This window comes from Serinus canaria, chromosome 1, assembly GCF_022539315.1.
Source record: "Serinus canaria isolate serCan28SL12 chromosome 1, serCan2020, whole genome shotgun sequence".
NCBI classification, from domain to species: Eukaryota; Metazoa; Chordata; class Aves; order Passeriformes; family Fringillidae; genus Serinus; species Serinus canaria.
In genome coordinates, this window is record NC_066313.1 from 55407551 (window position 1) to 55425326 (window position 17776).

Below are 17776 nucleotides of genomic sequence, written 5' to 3' on the forward strand. Positions count from 1 at the left end.
AAACAAATGAGCTGATTAAAGTTTATCAGCTCTGTATTTTAATTAGCAGATATTATGTACCTCAAATTTCCCTTTAACCTCAACTTGTTTGCAGAGAAATAGCAAAGTAATTCTGGTGAACAAACAGTGGTATTTAGTTACATAAAATATTCTGCAAGCATTACAAATAAACTCACCCTTAAATCTATGTGTTATGACTAATTCTAGGACTTGAGTTTTATCCAAAATAAGAGCATGGAAAAACTTGACACACACCTCTGCCATCAAACATACAAACTAGAAAAGGCAAAAGAAGGCAAAATGTCTACAAGCTGGGGGTGGAAAATTGAGGGGAGAGGGTATGATCTAAGTGAAATGACAAAATGGTTTTTAAACAAAAACTTAAAATCATTTTTTAATATAAATTTGTAAAGGTGTGTTTTCCTGGAAAATTTGTCCTTTGGTGTATATTCCATTTACATCAGTTTGTGTTAAAAATATTATCTAATGGGACAAAAAACAAGAGGAGTACATTAACTAGAGAAGACTAGTGTTAAGGATTTGATTTTTACCTTTTTTAACAAAGAGAATGCTAACAGATGACTTAAAACATAAATAAAAAGACTCATAATTTTAAGAAAAGAAGAATTACCTTTTAAGATGGAAGAAAATAAAAAGGCAAAAAGAAAGATTTCTTTTTATTTATAAGGAGTATTGCTGGAGAGCTAACCACCCACTCCACCCCCAGCCCCTGAGTCCAGCCCAGTGCAGGCGAGGTCAGAGATGTCTCACTCCACAGAGCTGTGTTGCTGGGAGACTGGGTTAGGCAAACACAAAGAAAGAAGCCAAAAGATTAAGCAATCTGACGACTATTACCATATTTCACAGTCAAATCAGATGACTCTTCAATCCAGGAGAGCTTTACATCCAAATAATTTTTCAAAATTAATTTGAGGACTCCTTAGAGAAAACACTGTTTGCCCTAAAGTACCCAGGACATGAAAATAAACAGTGTCTCTGAAGATGTTAAAGCTGTAGCCAGAGATGACTTTTTTCACTACTGTCTTCCTCAGAAGTCATGATATTAGAAGCAAAACATGCTTTTGGTGAAGAATGAGATGCTGAGTGGGCCTAAAGGATTACAAAGGATACCAAAACACCAAATATTGAACTAGGAAAAAAAAAAAAAGAAAGAAAGAAAGAAAGGAAAAAAAAAAGTAAAAAGCCCAAGCATCCCACTTTTCTGAAGAAGCAGAACTTTTAGTTTGGAAAGAACCTTTCCAAGAGACAGGCTAGTACCTTACACAGCCACCACCTCACCTGAGACCTTCTGCCAAAGTAGTCTTTTTGATTGGATTCTTAGTCAGCAAAGCAGCTTAGATTGACACAACGCACTGGGTGTCAAGGCCAACACAAGCACATCTTTGAAGTGCTCTGACTGCTTCAGCAGCTGCCTGGGAGATCCCACAGCAAGAATAAACTATGAACCTCTCATGAAGCTTGCATTTGGCTTCTTTGGAGAAAAAAAAGGCTTGTAATATGGTAATATGAACTAATATGGGTCACCTGGGGACTTAAAAATGTCAGGAAAATTGAAAATTAACCTTTAGAGACATTCAGTTAAGGAAAATTAAGCCATTGCAGTCAGTGGGACATCTCAAAATATCCTTCAAAAGGACAACTTCACCAATGGTATTCCTCATAACTAGCTCATGTTCAAGATCTTTTTCTCTAGAGGTTAAGAATCAGCAGAGGAATTGTGTCAGACATTATCACTTAGTTCTAACAGACAGCTGAACAATAAATGAAGGGTCATTTGTGTAATAACACCTGTGAACTTACAGAAACAGGGATTTATCAATACTCTATGTTCTTACAGCAGTATCAGAATCAAGCTGAGACTGTAGGGACAGCTTTTCCACATGACAGAAACATATCTGGGTATGATTGGCAGTGAAAAAAATAAAATACACTTCAATATAGGAAGAAAATAAAAATGTCATGTTAAGAAAATGAAAACAAAAACACAATTACATTTGATTTAATTCAGCATGTCACCTCTAAGAGAAACTATAGCACAAACCCATAATAAGTGCTAAGTACTAAATCTTGTATTTTTAAGGTCTTCTATCATCATCTTTTGAAACAACTGTCATCTCACATTTCTGCTCACTGAAATAAAATGTTCTAGAGCTTACAGGGTATTGTTCTCATACATTAAACCATTTCCAAAAAAAGAAATTTTATTTCCAAACAGAGGAAAATAAGCAATTGAGAGGATCCTCAATTTTCTTAGTAACAGTCTATCCACAGCCTTCAAAAACAGTGTTAAAATTGTTCCATACCGTGAAGCTGTTGTTGACATTTTTTGTGCTTGATTCAGCTACGCTGGCATCTGACAGGTCAACTTCATCAAATATTAGAGACTGTGAAGGGAAAAGAACATAGAAGCATGAAATTAAGTCTGATTCCACTTTCAGCTACGCTTACAAAATGTGCTTTAATTTTATTGCGTCTATTCCAATTAGAAAATACAAATAGAAAATAAAAGTAGTGAAAAAAATAGAACACACTGAGGATGTGACAAAATTTCCTAACTGGCCCTAAACACAGTCCTACTTGCTATTCTAAATGGTACATGAGAGCATAAAAAACGGCTCAATAATTATATTGCTTTAAAATCTCTTTTAAAAGAAGGGGGTTTTCTTACATATTAAAGCTTTAGAGTGTCTACTGTGCAGCATAAATGCGGTGTCAGAGGAAAGAGATTCACACACAGTGAAATGTAAGTTAATTATTTAGTTTTAGGATGGAACCCTAAAGTCATGATATAGTATCCATATGAGGAGATGCATCTCAAAGGGCTGAACTGATCCCTTCCAGGCCTTTGTCTGATGTTCAAACAAGAGAAATTTACGTCTACTCTTAACACTCCAGCCTCTGGCAAAGGATCAGTTAGGTTCTGTTATGTTCATGATGGGTTTTGTAGCACAGAAGAGCAGTCCAACATTTTTTTTAGCCCTAACATGTTTTTCCTCTTCCATGCCACAGGGAGGAGAATCAATATTGGGGGAGTTTTAGGATGTCTGGATTCAGCATGCCTTTGAGTACTGGCACAACTGCCTACTCGTAACACCTTCTTTTCCCATCTTTATCATAGAATCACAGAATGGTTTTAGTTGGAAGGGACCTTAAAGATCATCTACCTCCAAACCCCCTGCCATGGGGTTGCTCAAAGCCCCATCCAATCTGGCCTTGAATATTTCCAGGCACGGGGCATCCACAGCTTCTCTGAGCAGCCTGGGCCAGTGTCTCACCCCCTCACAGTAAAGAGCATCTTCCTACCTAATATCCAAATATGGATATTATGGATCCTCTTTCAGTTTAAAGTCATTCCCCCTTGTCCTACGACCACGTGCCCCTGTAAAAAGCCCTAACTGTTTCTATGGGCCTCAGAGCAGAAGAGTTTTAATAGAATGCAGCCTTAGTGATAACTTTTAAGCATTATCCAGTTATTACTTTTTTTTACTGTCTGAGAGCCACAAAAAACTCCACAACTCCTTAGAATGACTTTATTATTTGTCTGAATAGACCAAAAGCTTAAAATAACTGTGATAAACTTCACATGAAAAAAATCAAGAGAAATAACCAATCTTTCTTAAAGCTAATTTAACCCATTACATCCTATATACAGCATTTTTTATATAAAACAACTGTGAACAAATAATTAAATTATTATTCTTATTAAACTTATTAAATGCATTAAACTTAAAAGCCTAAACAAAACTGAAGTCACAAAAAAAAGGCATTAGACACTAATAGCACAGAATTACCTTTGAATCCTTAGCATAGTAAAGAGTACGACCTCGAAGTTTGAAATAACGCTTTTTCCACCTCTGAAAAGAGCTGGTTTGCTTCAGTAGTAATCCTTCTTTTATACTTGTCTGAAAAATATTAAAATATAGAAACATGTAGAAATAGCTGCACATATAGATTAAAGTTACATTTTTTTGTTACACCTCAATATAAATGTAAATTTAAACTTTATTTATTCACATTAAATAGAGACTAATTCTTTGGACCACCAGATTTTGCATTGCTATTTTTTAAAGAATGACAATGTTGGCAAAATGCTAATTTTACATGTAAACTGCCAATAATTCAATTGTCTGGATAGTTGCAAAGCCACAAATATTAAACTGAACAACAACTGAAGGTGGCACAACATGGGAAAAAATACTAAAACCATCAACAAAGGTAATTTCCAGTTCCAAAATTGATTATGTTGAGGAGAAAACAATTTTCACACAGATAGTAATTCAACAGGGTACTTCAATGTGTCTGATTCAAGCACAAGAATTACTTTAAACTAGAGGGATTAATCCAGTTTGGTGCAAGTCACGCAACACTGAGTGTGTTGCTGAACTGAAGCCTTCAGCATGAAATCAGCTAACCATTACAGATAATTATTATCTGGAAAGTGTGAGGACAGTAACAGATAGGGATATTTTTACCATGCAAATCTTTTTAGGCAAAAAATGACTCACTGATCCAAACCTTTCCATTGCATATTGAATCCTGTCTATGTAAATCCTATTTTTTGAAATGAATAAGAGGCAAATTAGTATATTTTAAAGGTGGATGCTGTTTGCATCAGTGTCTGTGGGATTCATCCAATTAGAGAAATTCTCCACTTAATCAGACAAAACGACATGAACACCGAATAATAACTGCATGAGTCTCAAACTTTCTTCAGTGGTGAAGTGCACAATAGATAGGAGAAAAAGCAAGTATGTCTGGATATTATATTGCAAAATTACTATTTCCAGATTTTTTCCCATTTGTAACGTAAAAACATGATAAGAATCTTATAAAACAATTTCTAGATAATGTGGGACAAACATCATTTGAAGTTATTCTAGAGGTTCTGCAAAATTAACCAAGACCTGACCTAAAGTTTATAAACATCTTCTATTATCAAATGTGAAATTCTCTTGAACATTAATGCAAGTAATAAAAACACAGAAAAAGCAGAAAGCACTTTACTGTTCCTACCATTTCCTCGAAATGAGAAACATTGCTGTTATGTACAGAGATCCCACCCTTCATTTAGATAGCCCTAACGTCACAAACCAAAAATGCGGTCCAACGATCACAAAGCAATTGAATTAATGCTCTCAAAAAAGCAACCCTCTCCATTCAAACATTGTAGCTGAAAGTTTAGATTTGTCACAGTTTGCTTCACATGCCAACAGCCCAGACCAGGGGATTCAGTCTCAGCCTTCCTGCTCTAGCTAAGGGATAGCAATTCCCAGTAGAAAGGGTCTGCTCACCATACACTGTTTTAAGACACTGCAATTTTCTGATCAGACCCCAAGATAAGCTAATTTTCCATGATATAAATAGATTTAACCAGTTAGCAAATACAAGCACTTCTCCAAAGCTGTCTGTTGTAGCCATGCAGCACCTATGCTTCATATCACACTCTGAGATTTTGGAAGCTCATCACAAGGACGGGAGCAGTTGACTTGTGTGTTTTTCAAGGGTCAGAAGATGTTAAGATTAGAGAAGTTCCAGGTAGTACTCCACATTAATGACAGACACTGACTTACTGGGAAAATTTCCAAAATGGAAGGAAATCCATACTCCCTGAAGTGCACTAGCTTTACTAGGAGACACAGAACATACATTATGCTTAATACTTTTGGGACTTTTAAACTGTGTTAAAAAAACCCACAACACTCCCTAAACCTTGATGTATTACTCACTAAAGAATTGGTTAACTCTATCTTATCATTTTTATCCCTACTAAACCATTCTCTCCTATTTCTACTTACTCCTTAAACACCAATATCCCTAACAACAAACCTTCAAAACTAAATCTATTTTGCAAGTCAGCCATTTGAACTTAGCTTTCTAAAGCTGGCAGTAAATAACCTTGCAGGGTCTAGATAATTTATTTTTGTATCAAAATCTAAAAAAAAATCTGGTAAACATTTACCCAAGAAGTAGAAGTACTTAATGAAGTACACACATGAAATTTACATTTTACCACAAATAACTATATTGGGCTGAGGTCTGACCATCTAAAATAGAAAAATCCATGACTGCAGGCATCAAAACTGAGCACAAAGCTTTAGCCCAATACCCTTAATTAACTTTATTTAGACTCTAAAATGTTTAAAATTCCATCTGCCAATGAGTCATTAAGTAATTTGCTAATAATGCTTTCCTGAGTCTATATCAAGTAAGAGCATTTCCAGTAAATTCAGATTGGAAGGGACCTCCCAGGTTGTTGAATTTGGGTCCTCATTATTTCCTACACACAGGTCATGTTAAGTTTTTCAAAAGCAATGATCAAGCTATAACTACACCTTAAGAAAGTAGTTCTTTTTCTTCTCCCCATGGCAATTAAGACAGTGCTCCAAGATCTCACTGTTCTGAAAAGCCTTTTTATAATTAATCCCAGCTGGACATTAAATCTGAAGCATAAGCAATAATCACTCCAATTACATTAACTTCTTTCCTACTGTAATTTAGGAGAAACAAGAAGTACAGATCCCACAATCCCACACTACTTCTGCCTTTTACAGAATCACCTCTCATCAGCTTGCCAAAACCTCTGAACTTCTCCATCCTGCATCTTGTGTCATCTAGTAATGCAATGTCCCTCCAGGAGTATAATACTATAATTAGAACAGAATAGAATAGAATCCCTAACAATCTTTAATATTTTAGCTATTAGTAAAGAAAATGATTGACAATATTACAATATAACATCCCAGTGTTCCACTGTGGTATATCTTACAGAAGAAATCTAATTATAAAAATCACAGCCGTTTTTCATAAAATTAAGGAGTACATGTGACCAATTATCCAAGAATGTCAAATGCAACTCTGCATCTCCAAAATCTCAAAAAAATGACAAAAAACAAATTTGATTTATGGGTATTCAGGTCACTAAAAATGAGAAACATCCTCTTTTGTATCAGCAGATTTTTAAGTGTCCGGTATATAACACCTGAAAAGTCAAACCAACAGTTTTTATTTAAAAGAAAACCAACCACATTGCAGTACTTCTCATTCACTCATGTTGTAAAGCCCAACATTTCTGCAAAGGTAAATTTTTTACTTCTGCTGCTGCCAGAAAGACAGAAAGAAAAGAGAAAATATTATGAATTCAAAAAATAATAAACTAATTGTGGACCCACTATTGGCAACTACAAACTAAACCACTAAATTATTAAAGTCTACCCTCTACTTCTCTTCATGTAAATAAGTGGACATGCTGCTCAAAATGTGTCAGGAGAGTGACTAAGAGAACATAAGGAAATTTCTGAAAGTGAGGAGGATGAAAATGAGAACAGTAAAGGCCATAGAACAGGGCAGTCAGATGCAAACAGGAAATTAGGAGCGTGAAGAAGAATTTTAAGATAACCTCGCAACAGATGCTCATGCTGAGACTAAAATGTTCATAAAACTTTCAAAGATGAAACACAGCTAGCAGGTTGGCAGGATCATTTTCCAACCGAAGTGTGAAAAGGGTACTCAAGGATAAGAAGGCCACAGGAAAGAAGCCCATCAAATCCTCAGCATCTGTCTTTACCAATGAAGATGATGAGGTGGTATCTCACACAGCATGTTCTCCAAACATCAGAACAGCTGCATCGAGGTGGAGGGCATGTAGGGAAGTACTAGACCAGACAAATCACTGAGTCATGTGGGCCAGGTGGCATTGACCTGGGAGCCTTGAAGGTCCCAAAAGGGCCATTGATACTAAAATTCACTCCTGCTAGGACAGTAGAGTCCATACAAAAGAATACTGCTGAGCCCATATGTATCCAACCAGAAAAAGTCAACAGAGCTTTTGCGAAGGAAAATACTGCCCTGCTACCTACCATGTGTTCAGGAGGTGCAGAGGAAAGCAAGTAGATCAACTAGGACCCTGTAGACCTGGATTTTTAGAAAGCCTTTGACAAGGCTTTCCACCAAAGAATATGGAAGAAATGTTATTAGAACTAGATTGGGAAAAGGGCATAGTGTGAACTGAAAGCTGTTTCAAGGAAAAAGCTAAACCTCATTAACATTCTCACACCAACTTTGAGTAAAGAAGAGATCTGTGAGTCACAGTTTGCAGTTCTCTAAGCTCAGCAGCCAGAAATGCCATGAAATTTTGCCTATCACTAAGAAAAGCAACAAACCCAACACAGAATATAATTTTGCTGCTCTGTAACACTGTTGTGTCAGACAGTTCTGCTTTCTCTAACTCCTGAAATGGGGTTAAAAGGAGGTACAGAGAAGGACAACACAAATGATTCACAGAACAGTAGCTGCCTCACAAAAAGAGAGATTGAAGAGCAGAAGACCAAGGGGGTGATGTGAAGAATGTTTAAAAAAACATTAAGGAATGTTTAAAAAAGCATTAAGGTGACTGCAGAGCTATAGCTCACCAAAGCCCACAACATTATAACAAGGAGGAATGTGACAAAACTACCTTGAGATCAGCTTAGCAAAGATAAAAAGTAGCACATCTTTACATAGCAGGTAGTGATTTCATGAAGCTTGCTGTCACAAGAGATTGTATAGGCAGACAGCATCAGAAGCACAAAAAAGAAGAGAATAGACAAATTCAAGGACAGTGTAGCTGTAAGTGGGCCCTTTAATTTGCCATGAGGAAGTACCATGGGAATGCATGGCCACTGGACTCACATGCTGCTCCTGAACAGCCTTTTCTGTTCCACTGCTGAAAGTGGATCATTGTGCAAACAAGCAAAAAATGTCACAGGTTTCTACTGCTATGGACACAGCATCTCTTTTGCTTTCAAGTCTGATGTTTGTATTTGCAAGAGGGCCTAGGCCTTCATTTACCATGAGTATTTGGATTCTTGACCGACCAAGCAATTAATGAAAAAAAAAAAAAAAAAAAAAAAAGAGAGCAATGATATGATGATACTCTTTGATATTAACTCTCTCCTGCAATGCTTCCTATTTGTGTGACTTTGCCAAGTTGAGTACCAGGATAAAACCAACCCCCTTCTTTTCAGTATTGGAACATTTTCAGACAGTGCCTTCATTTCTCTACAAGGTAAAATCTCACAGCTCATAGTATCTCACTCAGAGCCCCTTGAAACATTCCATGTGTTCAGTGGATTGAAAATTATTTTTATTATTAAAAATGTGACAATCAAACACTTGATTTATATTAAAATTATGGCTCGGGAACTCCAAGCCTGTGATTTTCTTGACAATCTCTGTATAGCAGCTACCATTACTGTCACTTAGGCTGACAGATTTTTCATTAGTTATGTCAAAATAAAAATAGATTTTATCTACCAAGAATAAAAACTTCAGCAGCAGCTTACTGCAGGTTACATTTTTATTGAAGATTCCTCTTCACAGTGAAGGGAGCCTAACATTCAAAAATTAAAACCAAACAATCAATCTACGAATTTATACAGCTAAAAAGCATCAAAATAAATTTGAAAATCAGTATTTTGATGAACTAACATCATTTTAATACCAAAAAAATCTTAATAAAAGAAGTACCACCAGGAACTGGTAGCTCAGTGGAGCAAATGGAGCTGTGTCATGGGGTGCCTAAAGCACAACACCTGCCTCAACTAAGACGACCCAGGCTGCTGCTGCTAACACATCCTCCAGGTTACATCAGTGACAGAAATCACAAAATGCAGCAAGTTGCACATGCTCGGTCTGCCACTGTTGATGACAGCTATCCCTGTCCTATAAAGGAAAAAAACAGACCAGCTAGCTGAGAGAAAACAGCTTTCCAAAATCTCAGAATGAAAGCCAGCCACACAACCCACCAAAACACTAACTTGTGATTAAGCACCACCATTTCTGTGTAACAATAAACACTGTGTTTCTTCACAGTTATTCTTACACTCCATATTTTGGGGTCATTTATGTAGATGGACTCTAGCCTAAGTAAAACTCCAACACAAATAAATGCAATTATACAGCCGTGCAGTGTCCTTCTTCCTCAACCTTGTTTTCCCTTCATGATCCCTTCCAGCCTATGCTAAGGAAACAGATTTTTGCACTACTGTTGCTAAAATAAATAATAATTTTAAAAAGCTTTCAACCTCCTCTAATTGGAACACATGGTAATGCAGTAAGACATGAAGTAAATATGAAATTACAGAGAAATTACCATAATAAAAATATCTTAGTAGCAATGTGAAATGCAATTAGGAGACTGATTTAAAAATAGAGGTTGTAGCACGTAACAAATATGAGTAAGATATTGCCATATTAGGATAAAACATTACACTTGGAATTTAAAAAAAATAAACAAATACCCTATTTTAGATATAAAGTTGATACTAGATTGAGAACGGAGAAGAAACTCTATCTGCGGTTCAAGTATTTAAACTCCTAATTTCAACTCATGTACAGCATGTTGCTCTCACTCTCTGTTCTCATTAATCAGGGCATGAAACAGCTGCAATCCACTGAAAAAGGATAAAACACTTTATAGGACAGCAACTCGGTGCCAAAGATTTAAGAGTTTTGGTGTTGTAACACAACTCAGCTAACTTTGAGCAGTATTTCACAGCTACCACTTGGAGTTTCAGTAGTTGTTCCTTTTAAATTGCACATGTTCTGACCAGAGAGATTTAAACCAACTAAGTCTAACTAGTTTTGAGACACTGGAAGATATATGGTACATATTTCACAAATAAAAACTATAAAAAATAAACTAAAGAGATTTTCTTCCTTTACCAGAATAATCTAGATTCTCTCTCAACTGCAGAGGTGGCATTTCATTTTAATCAAAAATCTTCTTAAATGGCTTTTTAAAGATTGGGACTTCAGAAGTAATAAAAGCTAAATTATAAAGTCATTAACAATTCCTACTCTTACAGATGAGAAGAATAGGAAAGAATGTTGAAAAACAAAGACTTGTAAACAAAGCTGCAGGACAAAAACCTGCATTTTGAGACATGACGTAGCACAGAACTTTCTAAATGCTTCTTCTCTAACTAATTCTGGTACTGTAGGTTCAGGTTCAATATATTTACAATTAAGGAGCATGGCTGTTGCAGAATTACAGGACAGTTGAGGTTGGAGAGGATCTTTGGAGATCTATACAGTCCAGCCCACCTCACAAAGCAGTCACCTGGAGCAGCTGACCCAAGGATATCTACGTATCTCCATACATGTATCTGAGTCTCTCCAAGGACAGAGATTCCACAACTTTCCCAGGCAAATGTTCAACCTGTCTTAGTCTTCAATTAAGTGTCCCTCAAAAGAGGGAGGGTAAAAAAAAAAGTCAGAAATAGTTTTTTTCTTGTTTTTAAATGTGGTGGTTTCTGTATTTCAATCTGTGCCTGTTGCCTCTCGTCCTGTCACTGGGTACCATTGAGCCTGTTTTCCTTACACTCCTCAGATATTTGTATTTATTCATATGATCCCTTTCAGCCTTCTCTTCTTCAGGATAAGCAGTCACAGATCTCTCAGCCTCTTGTCATATCAAAGATGCTCCAGCCTCTTAATCATCCTTGTGGCCTGCCACTGGGCTCTCTCCAGCATGGCCATGTCTGACTCATACTGAGCAGCCCAGAACTGGGCACAGCACTCTGGGTGTGTCCTCACCGGGAACAAGCTGAAGATCATCTCCCTTGACTTGCTGGCAATTCTCCCAAACACAGCCCAGCATCCTGCTGGTTTTCATTGTCCCATGACCCTCCTTTGCCACTCTGCTTTCCAATCAGTCAGCCCCCAGCCTGTCCCCTGCTACAGTGGGATAGGATTCTTCCTTCTCAAATGTAAGACATTGCTTTTGTTGAACTTCATGGGTGTTTCTGTTGGCCCACTCCTGCAGCCTGTCCCTCTCTGAATGGGAGCACAGCCATCTGGCACACCCGACATTTCTCCTCATTTTCAATTGTCCATCCACCCTGCAGATACACCCTGTATTATCATCCAGGCCTTAGTGGAGATGTTTCAGAGCACTGACCCCAGTAGCATCCCCAGGGGTAAATCAGTAGTGACTGACCTCTAACTGGATTTTGTGCTACTAATCACCACATGTTTGCTCCATGACCTTCCAAGGAATAGAGATGAGGCAGCTGGTCTGTACTTCCCCAGATACTCCTTCTTCCTTTTCTTAAATATGAGTGACATTTGCTTTTTCCCAATACTCAGGAGCCTCCCCTAGTGGCTATGACCTTGGAAAGGTAATGGAGAATGGCCTTGCAATGCCATCAAGCAACTCCCTCAGCACTGAGATGTGTAGCCCAGAAGGACCACTGGACTTGTGTTCATGCAGTTTAAGTGTTCCCAAATGTTGATGGGAACACTTAAAACACTTGATGTTCCTTCACCTTCCACCACTTTCCAACTGGTCATGGGCACCTGGGATTTCAGAGGGCTGATGTGAACAGTAAAGACCAAGGTAAAGTAGGCATTGAGTAACTTGGCTTCTTTCATGTCTTTATTACCTGGTCCCATGCCTCATTTAGCAACAGCCACGAATTTGCCCCACTCTTTCTCCTTCTACTGATGTACCTGTAGAAGACCTGTTCATTGGCCTTCACATCCCTTGCTAGACTCTAGTGCAGTTGGTCTTTGGCATTCCTAATCCCACCCACGCATGACTGATTCTCTAAATTCCTTCTGGATCACTTGCCATTGCTTCCAGTTTTTGTGCACTTCCTTTTAATGTAGGTTTTTTCATAAGCGTCCTGTTCACACATTGCTCTTAAAACTGTGTTTATGACAAACTCATTCTCTCTGTCTTGAATTTCTGTCAGTTCTAAATGTGAAAGCCCTTGGAGCAAAACTGCACCTTTTTTCTAACATTTCTTTTCCTATAATTCCTTACAAATATTACTAAGGAACCTACACCTTGCACAATTTTTTCCCATTGCAGATTTTCTTCTAGGAAAATCTATGAGTTCTAGACAATGTCTGGAGTGCAAATTGGCACCAGAAATTCCAGTCCAAGTTACTGTATTTTAATTCTTTGAGTTATTAAATTTAGTACGTGAGTATTTTATAGCTTGGTATATTCTGGAGAAAATTAAAGTTTATGATGTAGTACTGAGTAAGTGCCAAACTGATCTGAAGTTTACTTCCAGGCCACTATCAGCCTTCTGTAACCAGAGACATTGTGCTGGTACATTCACTTCTTTATGCAGCTATATAAATATTACACATGTACTCACTGAACCATTATAAATTTAGGAAACAGCTTATTATCTGTGCTGATGTGTTTCAGTATTTAAAGGGAGCTGATTAAAGAGGGACTTTTTACAAGGGCGTGTAGTATCAGGACATGGCAGACAAGGGGGAATGAAGCTGAAATAGGGTAAATTTAGATTAGATACAAGGAAGAAATTCTTTACTGTGAGGGTGCTGAGATGCTGGAATAGGTTGCCCAAAGAAGTTATAGATTCCAATCCCTGGCAGTGTTCAAGGCCAGGCTGGATGGGGCTTTGAGCAACCTGGTCTAGTGAAAGGTGTCCCTGCCCATGGCAGGGGAGTTGGAACCAGAAGATCTTTAAGGTCCCTTTGAACACACCCCACCATTCCATGATTCCATGCAACAGGAATTGGAGAGCACAGAAGTGACATGCCTGGACACAGCATCTCATAAGCCTGCATTCACTGCTTCTGTAAAGATAATCTTCACATGCTCAGTCTCCAATCATAGAATTCCTAGAATAATGGGGACTCTAAAATCTGAGTTTTCACATGATCTGTCATTACAAAAACACACCACCCTTCTTTTCTTTTTATTTGGATGAAGTCTTCATCTGTCTTTGTCAGCTATTCTTGAACTATTCCCAGAAGACCTTTTCCTAAGATCATCATAAAATCCTCAGTTATAGCAACTCTTTACCATTAAAACTGATTTCCTTGTGTAAACTTTTCTTGTTGCCCTTTAAACTCATAAAGTGCTTTGGTAGGACAACGATGCAGATGTAAACATCAACAAATTAGCTGAAAGGTTGTTACTAACTCACAGTACTTTTTAATGACAAAGCACCTGATAGGACAATGGTTACAGTTCTTTATTTGGTACACTCCAACTTTCTTTTGTTAAAATCACACTAACTTTTCAGGAGAAAATAATACGGACACACAGCTTTTAAATGAGTAATAAGGTTGTTCTGCTTTTTGACCAAAGTAATTCACAATCAACCCATCAACGCCCAAACCAAATTTACATCTACAAGTACTTTTAAACAGAACAAAGACGAAAAATTGTTTTCCACAGGTGATGTATGTTATGGAAGTCTTCTATCTTGATAGGTACTAAGATTAAGCTTAACATACAGCCCTAGAGGTAAACATGATTACACTCTAAAACTTCTCAATGAAGTGTCTCACACCATCTTCAACAGCATTTATAAGTGAGAAAGCTCTACTCTCCTCTGGAATGCAGATCAAGTGTCCTATTTATTTTACTGGCCTTTCACATAAATGTGAAAAGCATGGGAAATATTTTTTAAAAATATATATGGTTAATCACATTTCCTCTAAGATTTCCTGATCATGTTTCTTTGGTATCTACTCTATTCTTAAAATACTTTTATCCTCATAATTGCTTACTTATGTTTAATACAGGTATAAAAATGTTCTGAGATTCATCCCATTTCTAAGCATTAAGTACTTAATCTGGAGTTGCTATCTTTTCCCTTCAACAAGAGCTAGAGGGCTTTGCAAGATCCACCCTAGAAAATTTTTCTTTGTCCTAAGCTCTGACAGTCATGGAAGGGAGGGTGCAGCCACTGTGAAGTGTTTCAGGTCAAGCAGCCAATAGTTAAGTCTGAGCTGTGACAATACCCTTAGATGCTGCAATGATTGATGCACAACATGAATGCCTTGGGACCTGTACTTTGGAGCAGAAAGGCAGGCCAGGTCTCCTGAGCACTAAACTCACCAAAACTTCTGAGCCAGAGCATCCCATTATCTTTGCACTGGAGGCTGAGATACATTAGAACTTTCTCCACATGAACAGAAAGCCATAGAAGACCAGCTAAAAAATAATCAAAAATATATTAATCAGATTGAAGCTGTATGATAAGAATTTTAAAGCTGCAGGATGATCCTCACTCTCCTGTAAATTAGCCAAGTTCCAAAGATGAAGTCAGGTAATTGTAGCCATACACTATCTTAATTCCAAGAAAAGTAATTCGAGCTACTTTTATGACACTTTTCTTGTTAGAAAACCCCTTGAAGTGGAATATTTTGGGAAAAAAGAGACTAGTTGAAAATGCCCTTTAACAGAGGTACTGTGAATTTATTAATTGGTTTCAGACAGTAGACAGAGGTGCTGATCACAGAGACTTGGATGAAAGAGACATGACAACAAAGTCAAAGCACCCACATCAAGAATCAATTTCTGAGTCACCCGAGTAATCACCTGAACTTATTACTCAATTCTTACAATCAGATTTCTGATATGGTCTTATACCAGCAAGAAGTCTAGGAATAAATGTGATTAACACTCCATTTTTTTTTCCTTTCCCCCCATTTTCATTCATCTCACCAGAGATGCTTCTCAAACAGTTAAGCCATCTGTACACTTTGTAACTTTCTAGTTAGGCTGGTTATTTTTGCAATTTTTACAGTTCCAATATAGATAATTTTTAAAATAGTTTTTACTTATAATCCTCTATAAAAGACTCAACTTTAATGAGGTGATAGGTTAATGAAAAACACAATTAAAACTTAATCTTCTGATACATAAAGCACAGTGACTGAAGGCAGGAAACTGTTTTCTTTGCATGTTAGTAGGTTTTTTTAAAGAATATAGTAGTTTTACTTTCTGCTGCCTTAAACACCAAAGATGAAGGCAAGATAATCTTGCTATGACTTGGAATATCCTTTTGATGCCATTTATATTTAGCCCAAAAATGGGCTGAATCTGGTCCAGGGCCCAAAACAAGGAATTTACCCAAAGAGCAGCTTTAAATAATCCAGATATGAAAAAGATTTAGTAAAACACCCTGAGGAAGGAATTTGTCAGTTTTAAACTAGGGCCCAACGAAAGTTATATTACCGTTTGTATGCCAAAACTAGACATAGACAGTTAAGAAGAGAGAAAAAGTGGTGTGATATAAGTGAAATGAGAAAGAGTATTCTTTAGGCAGAACTGGCACAAAAGAAGGGCAAGGGATAAAAAGATTATTAAGTCAAACATCATTGATAAAGATGGGAAACGTCATACACAGATCAACAAGGGTCTCTTGCAGTGTGAGACTACATCCTCCAATTCACAGCAGCCATTCAGATATGCTATGAACAATGAACAGCTATTCATATGAACAACAGTGCTCATTATGAATAATCAATGACTGAGGAAAACTATACTTTGGAGTCTCTGCATGAATTTATTATTGAACACATGGTGTCCCTGATACTATACAATCCAGTTGAGCTGTTTAACTCACTGACCCAGAAACATTTTCAATAAGCAAACAGGACCAATATTGAACCACAGAGAGAATGTACACTATCGAGAGTAGGGACATCTTTCTGGATAAGCAAGCCTCACCAGTATTAAACAAGAGACTGCTTACCAGTAGTGAGGAGATATAATTTTTATCAAAGTAGAACATTCTAGTTCTAAGGATAGCTGGTTCTAAGCTGGTTCTTCAGACAGTTGTCTGAAGAAGTCCCACAAAAAAAGTAAAAATACAACCAATTATAAAATTCCACTAATATTCCTCTAGTATGAAAAATAAGAATGTATGAACTGGGACCAATTAGAGTATAAATGGATACATGAACAGTAAAACATGGGGGGAAAAAGAAAAAGCGAAAAGCACTGTTTATTTCAGAACAATTGCTGGATAATATTAATACAGTTTTTTTTCAGACCTCTTACGAATGATTCATGTTTTCATATATAAAAATCAGGATTGGAATAAGAAATTATGACCACTAACCACCTTTTTGTATTTAATGAAGATTGAGACAGGTTTTTGAAACTGACAGAAGAAAAATCCCTCTCCACAAACTGCCCTTTAGTACACAATGCTAATTTCCACATGAAAAATGTATCAGGTTCAGTCCAGGTCTCAATGGCTGGCAAATACTATAATTAATCCTAGAAAGTACCTTCTATAATTGCAATAAGAAATTACTAGGAAACATTTTTGAACATTTTTGAAGTTTCTTTCTTGAGTACTCTTGTTTTTAACTCCACTCTCACACAGCAAAATGTCATGGACACTTCAAATGCACATACTGTTTCTGCACATAAAAACTACTTTGAGAATAAATATTGTGCCAAGCACTATAGAAACAGTATAATACAGAATAGCTGATACCAATGAAAATCTCATCTATATGTTATTTGTATACATTCTAGTTTTCATTTTACAGCTTATTATAATTGCTTTAGAATCTATGCCTGAAATTTCCAGGTGTTGTTTCTCTAATGAAGCCATAAAAACTGCTGTAAAAGGTAGTTCTTCTAGCAACTTCCTAAGCAATATTTTGTCACACTATTATGTGAAAAGCATAACACATGCTGAGTTTTGCAGTTTCCCAATACTCTCCATCTAATGTCTTAAACAAATATTAAGATAAAACACAAATACAGTATTCATCTAAAAAGTATCCCCACCTTTTAAGCTGAAGTAATTGACATGAGTTTTCATTTCTTTTCATAAAAATTGTTCTATAGCAAATGACCACGTGGGGGTAGTAGTGTGATGCAATGCTCAAATGCAGCCCAGCAGCACACAGCAGTGCAAGCACTCAGGCTGTATGAAATAAGTGCATTTCTGCAGTAGGTTTTTGAGTCTTTATACAAATA

At 36.9% G+C, this 17776-nt stretch overlaps 1 protein-coding gene across 1 annotated transcript in view; it reads right to left on the bottom strand.

Moving 5' to 3' along the window:
• The window catches only part of DGKH (diacylglycerol kinase eta), a 160056-nt gene that overhangs the window by 74594 nt on the left and 67686 nt on the right, over positions 1-17776 (bottom strand). Inside the window, exons 3-4 of the mRNA XM_018908691.3 lie at positions 3813-3923; positions 2325-2405 (exon numbers count right to left, since the gene is read on the bottom strand). Of these exons, the coding sequence (XP_018764236.2) occupies positions 2325-2405; positions 3813-3923 (192 nt within the window). The remainder of the gene's footprint in view (positions 1-2324; positions 2406-3812; positions 3924-17776) is intronic.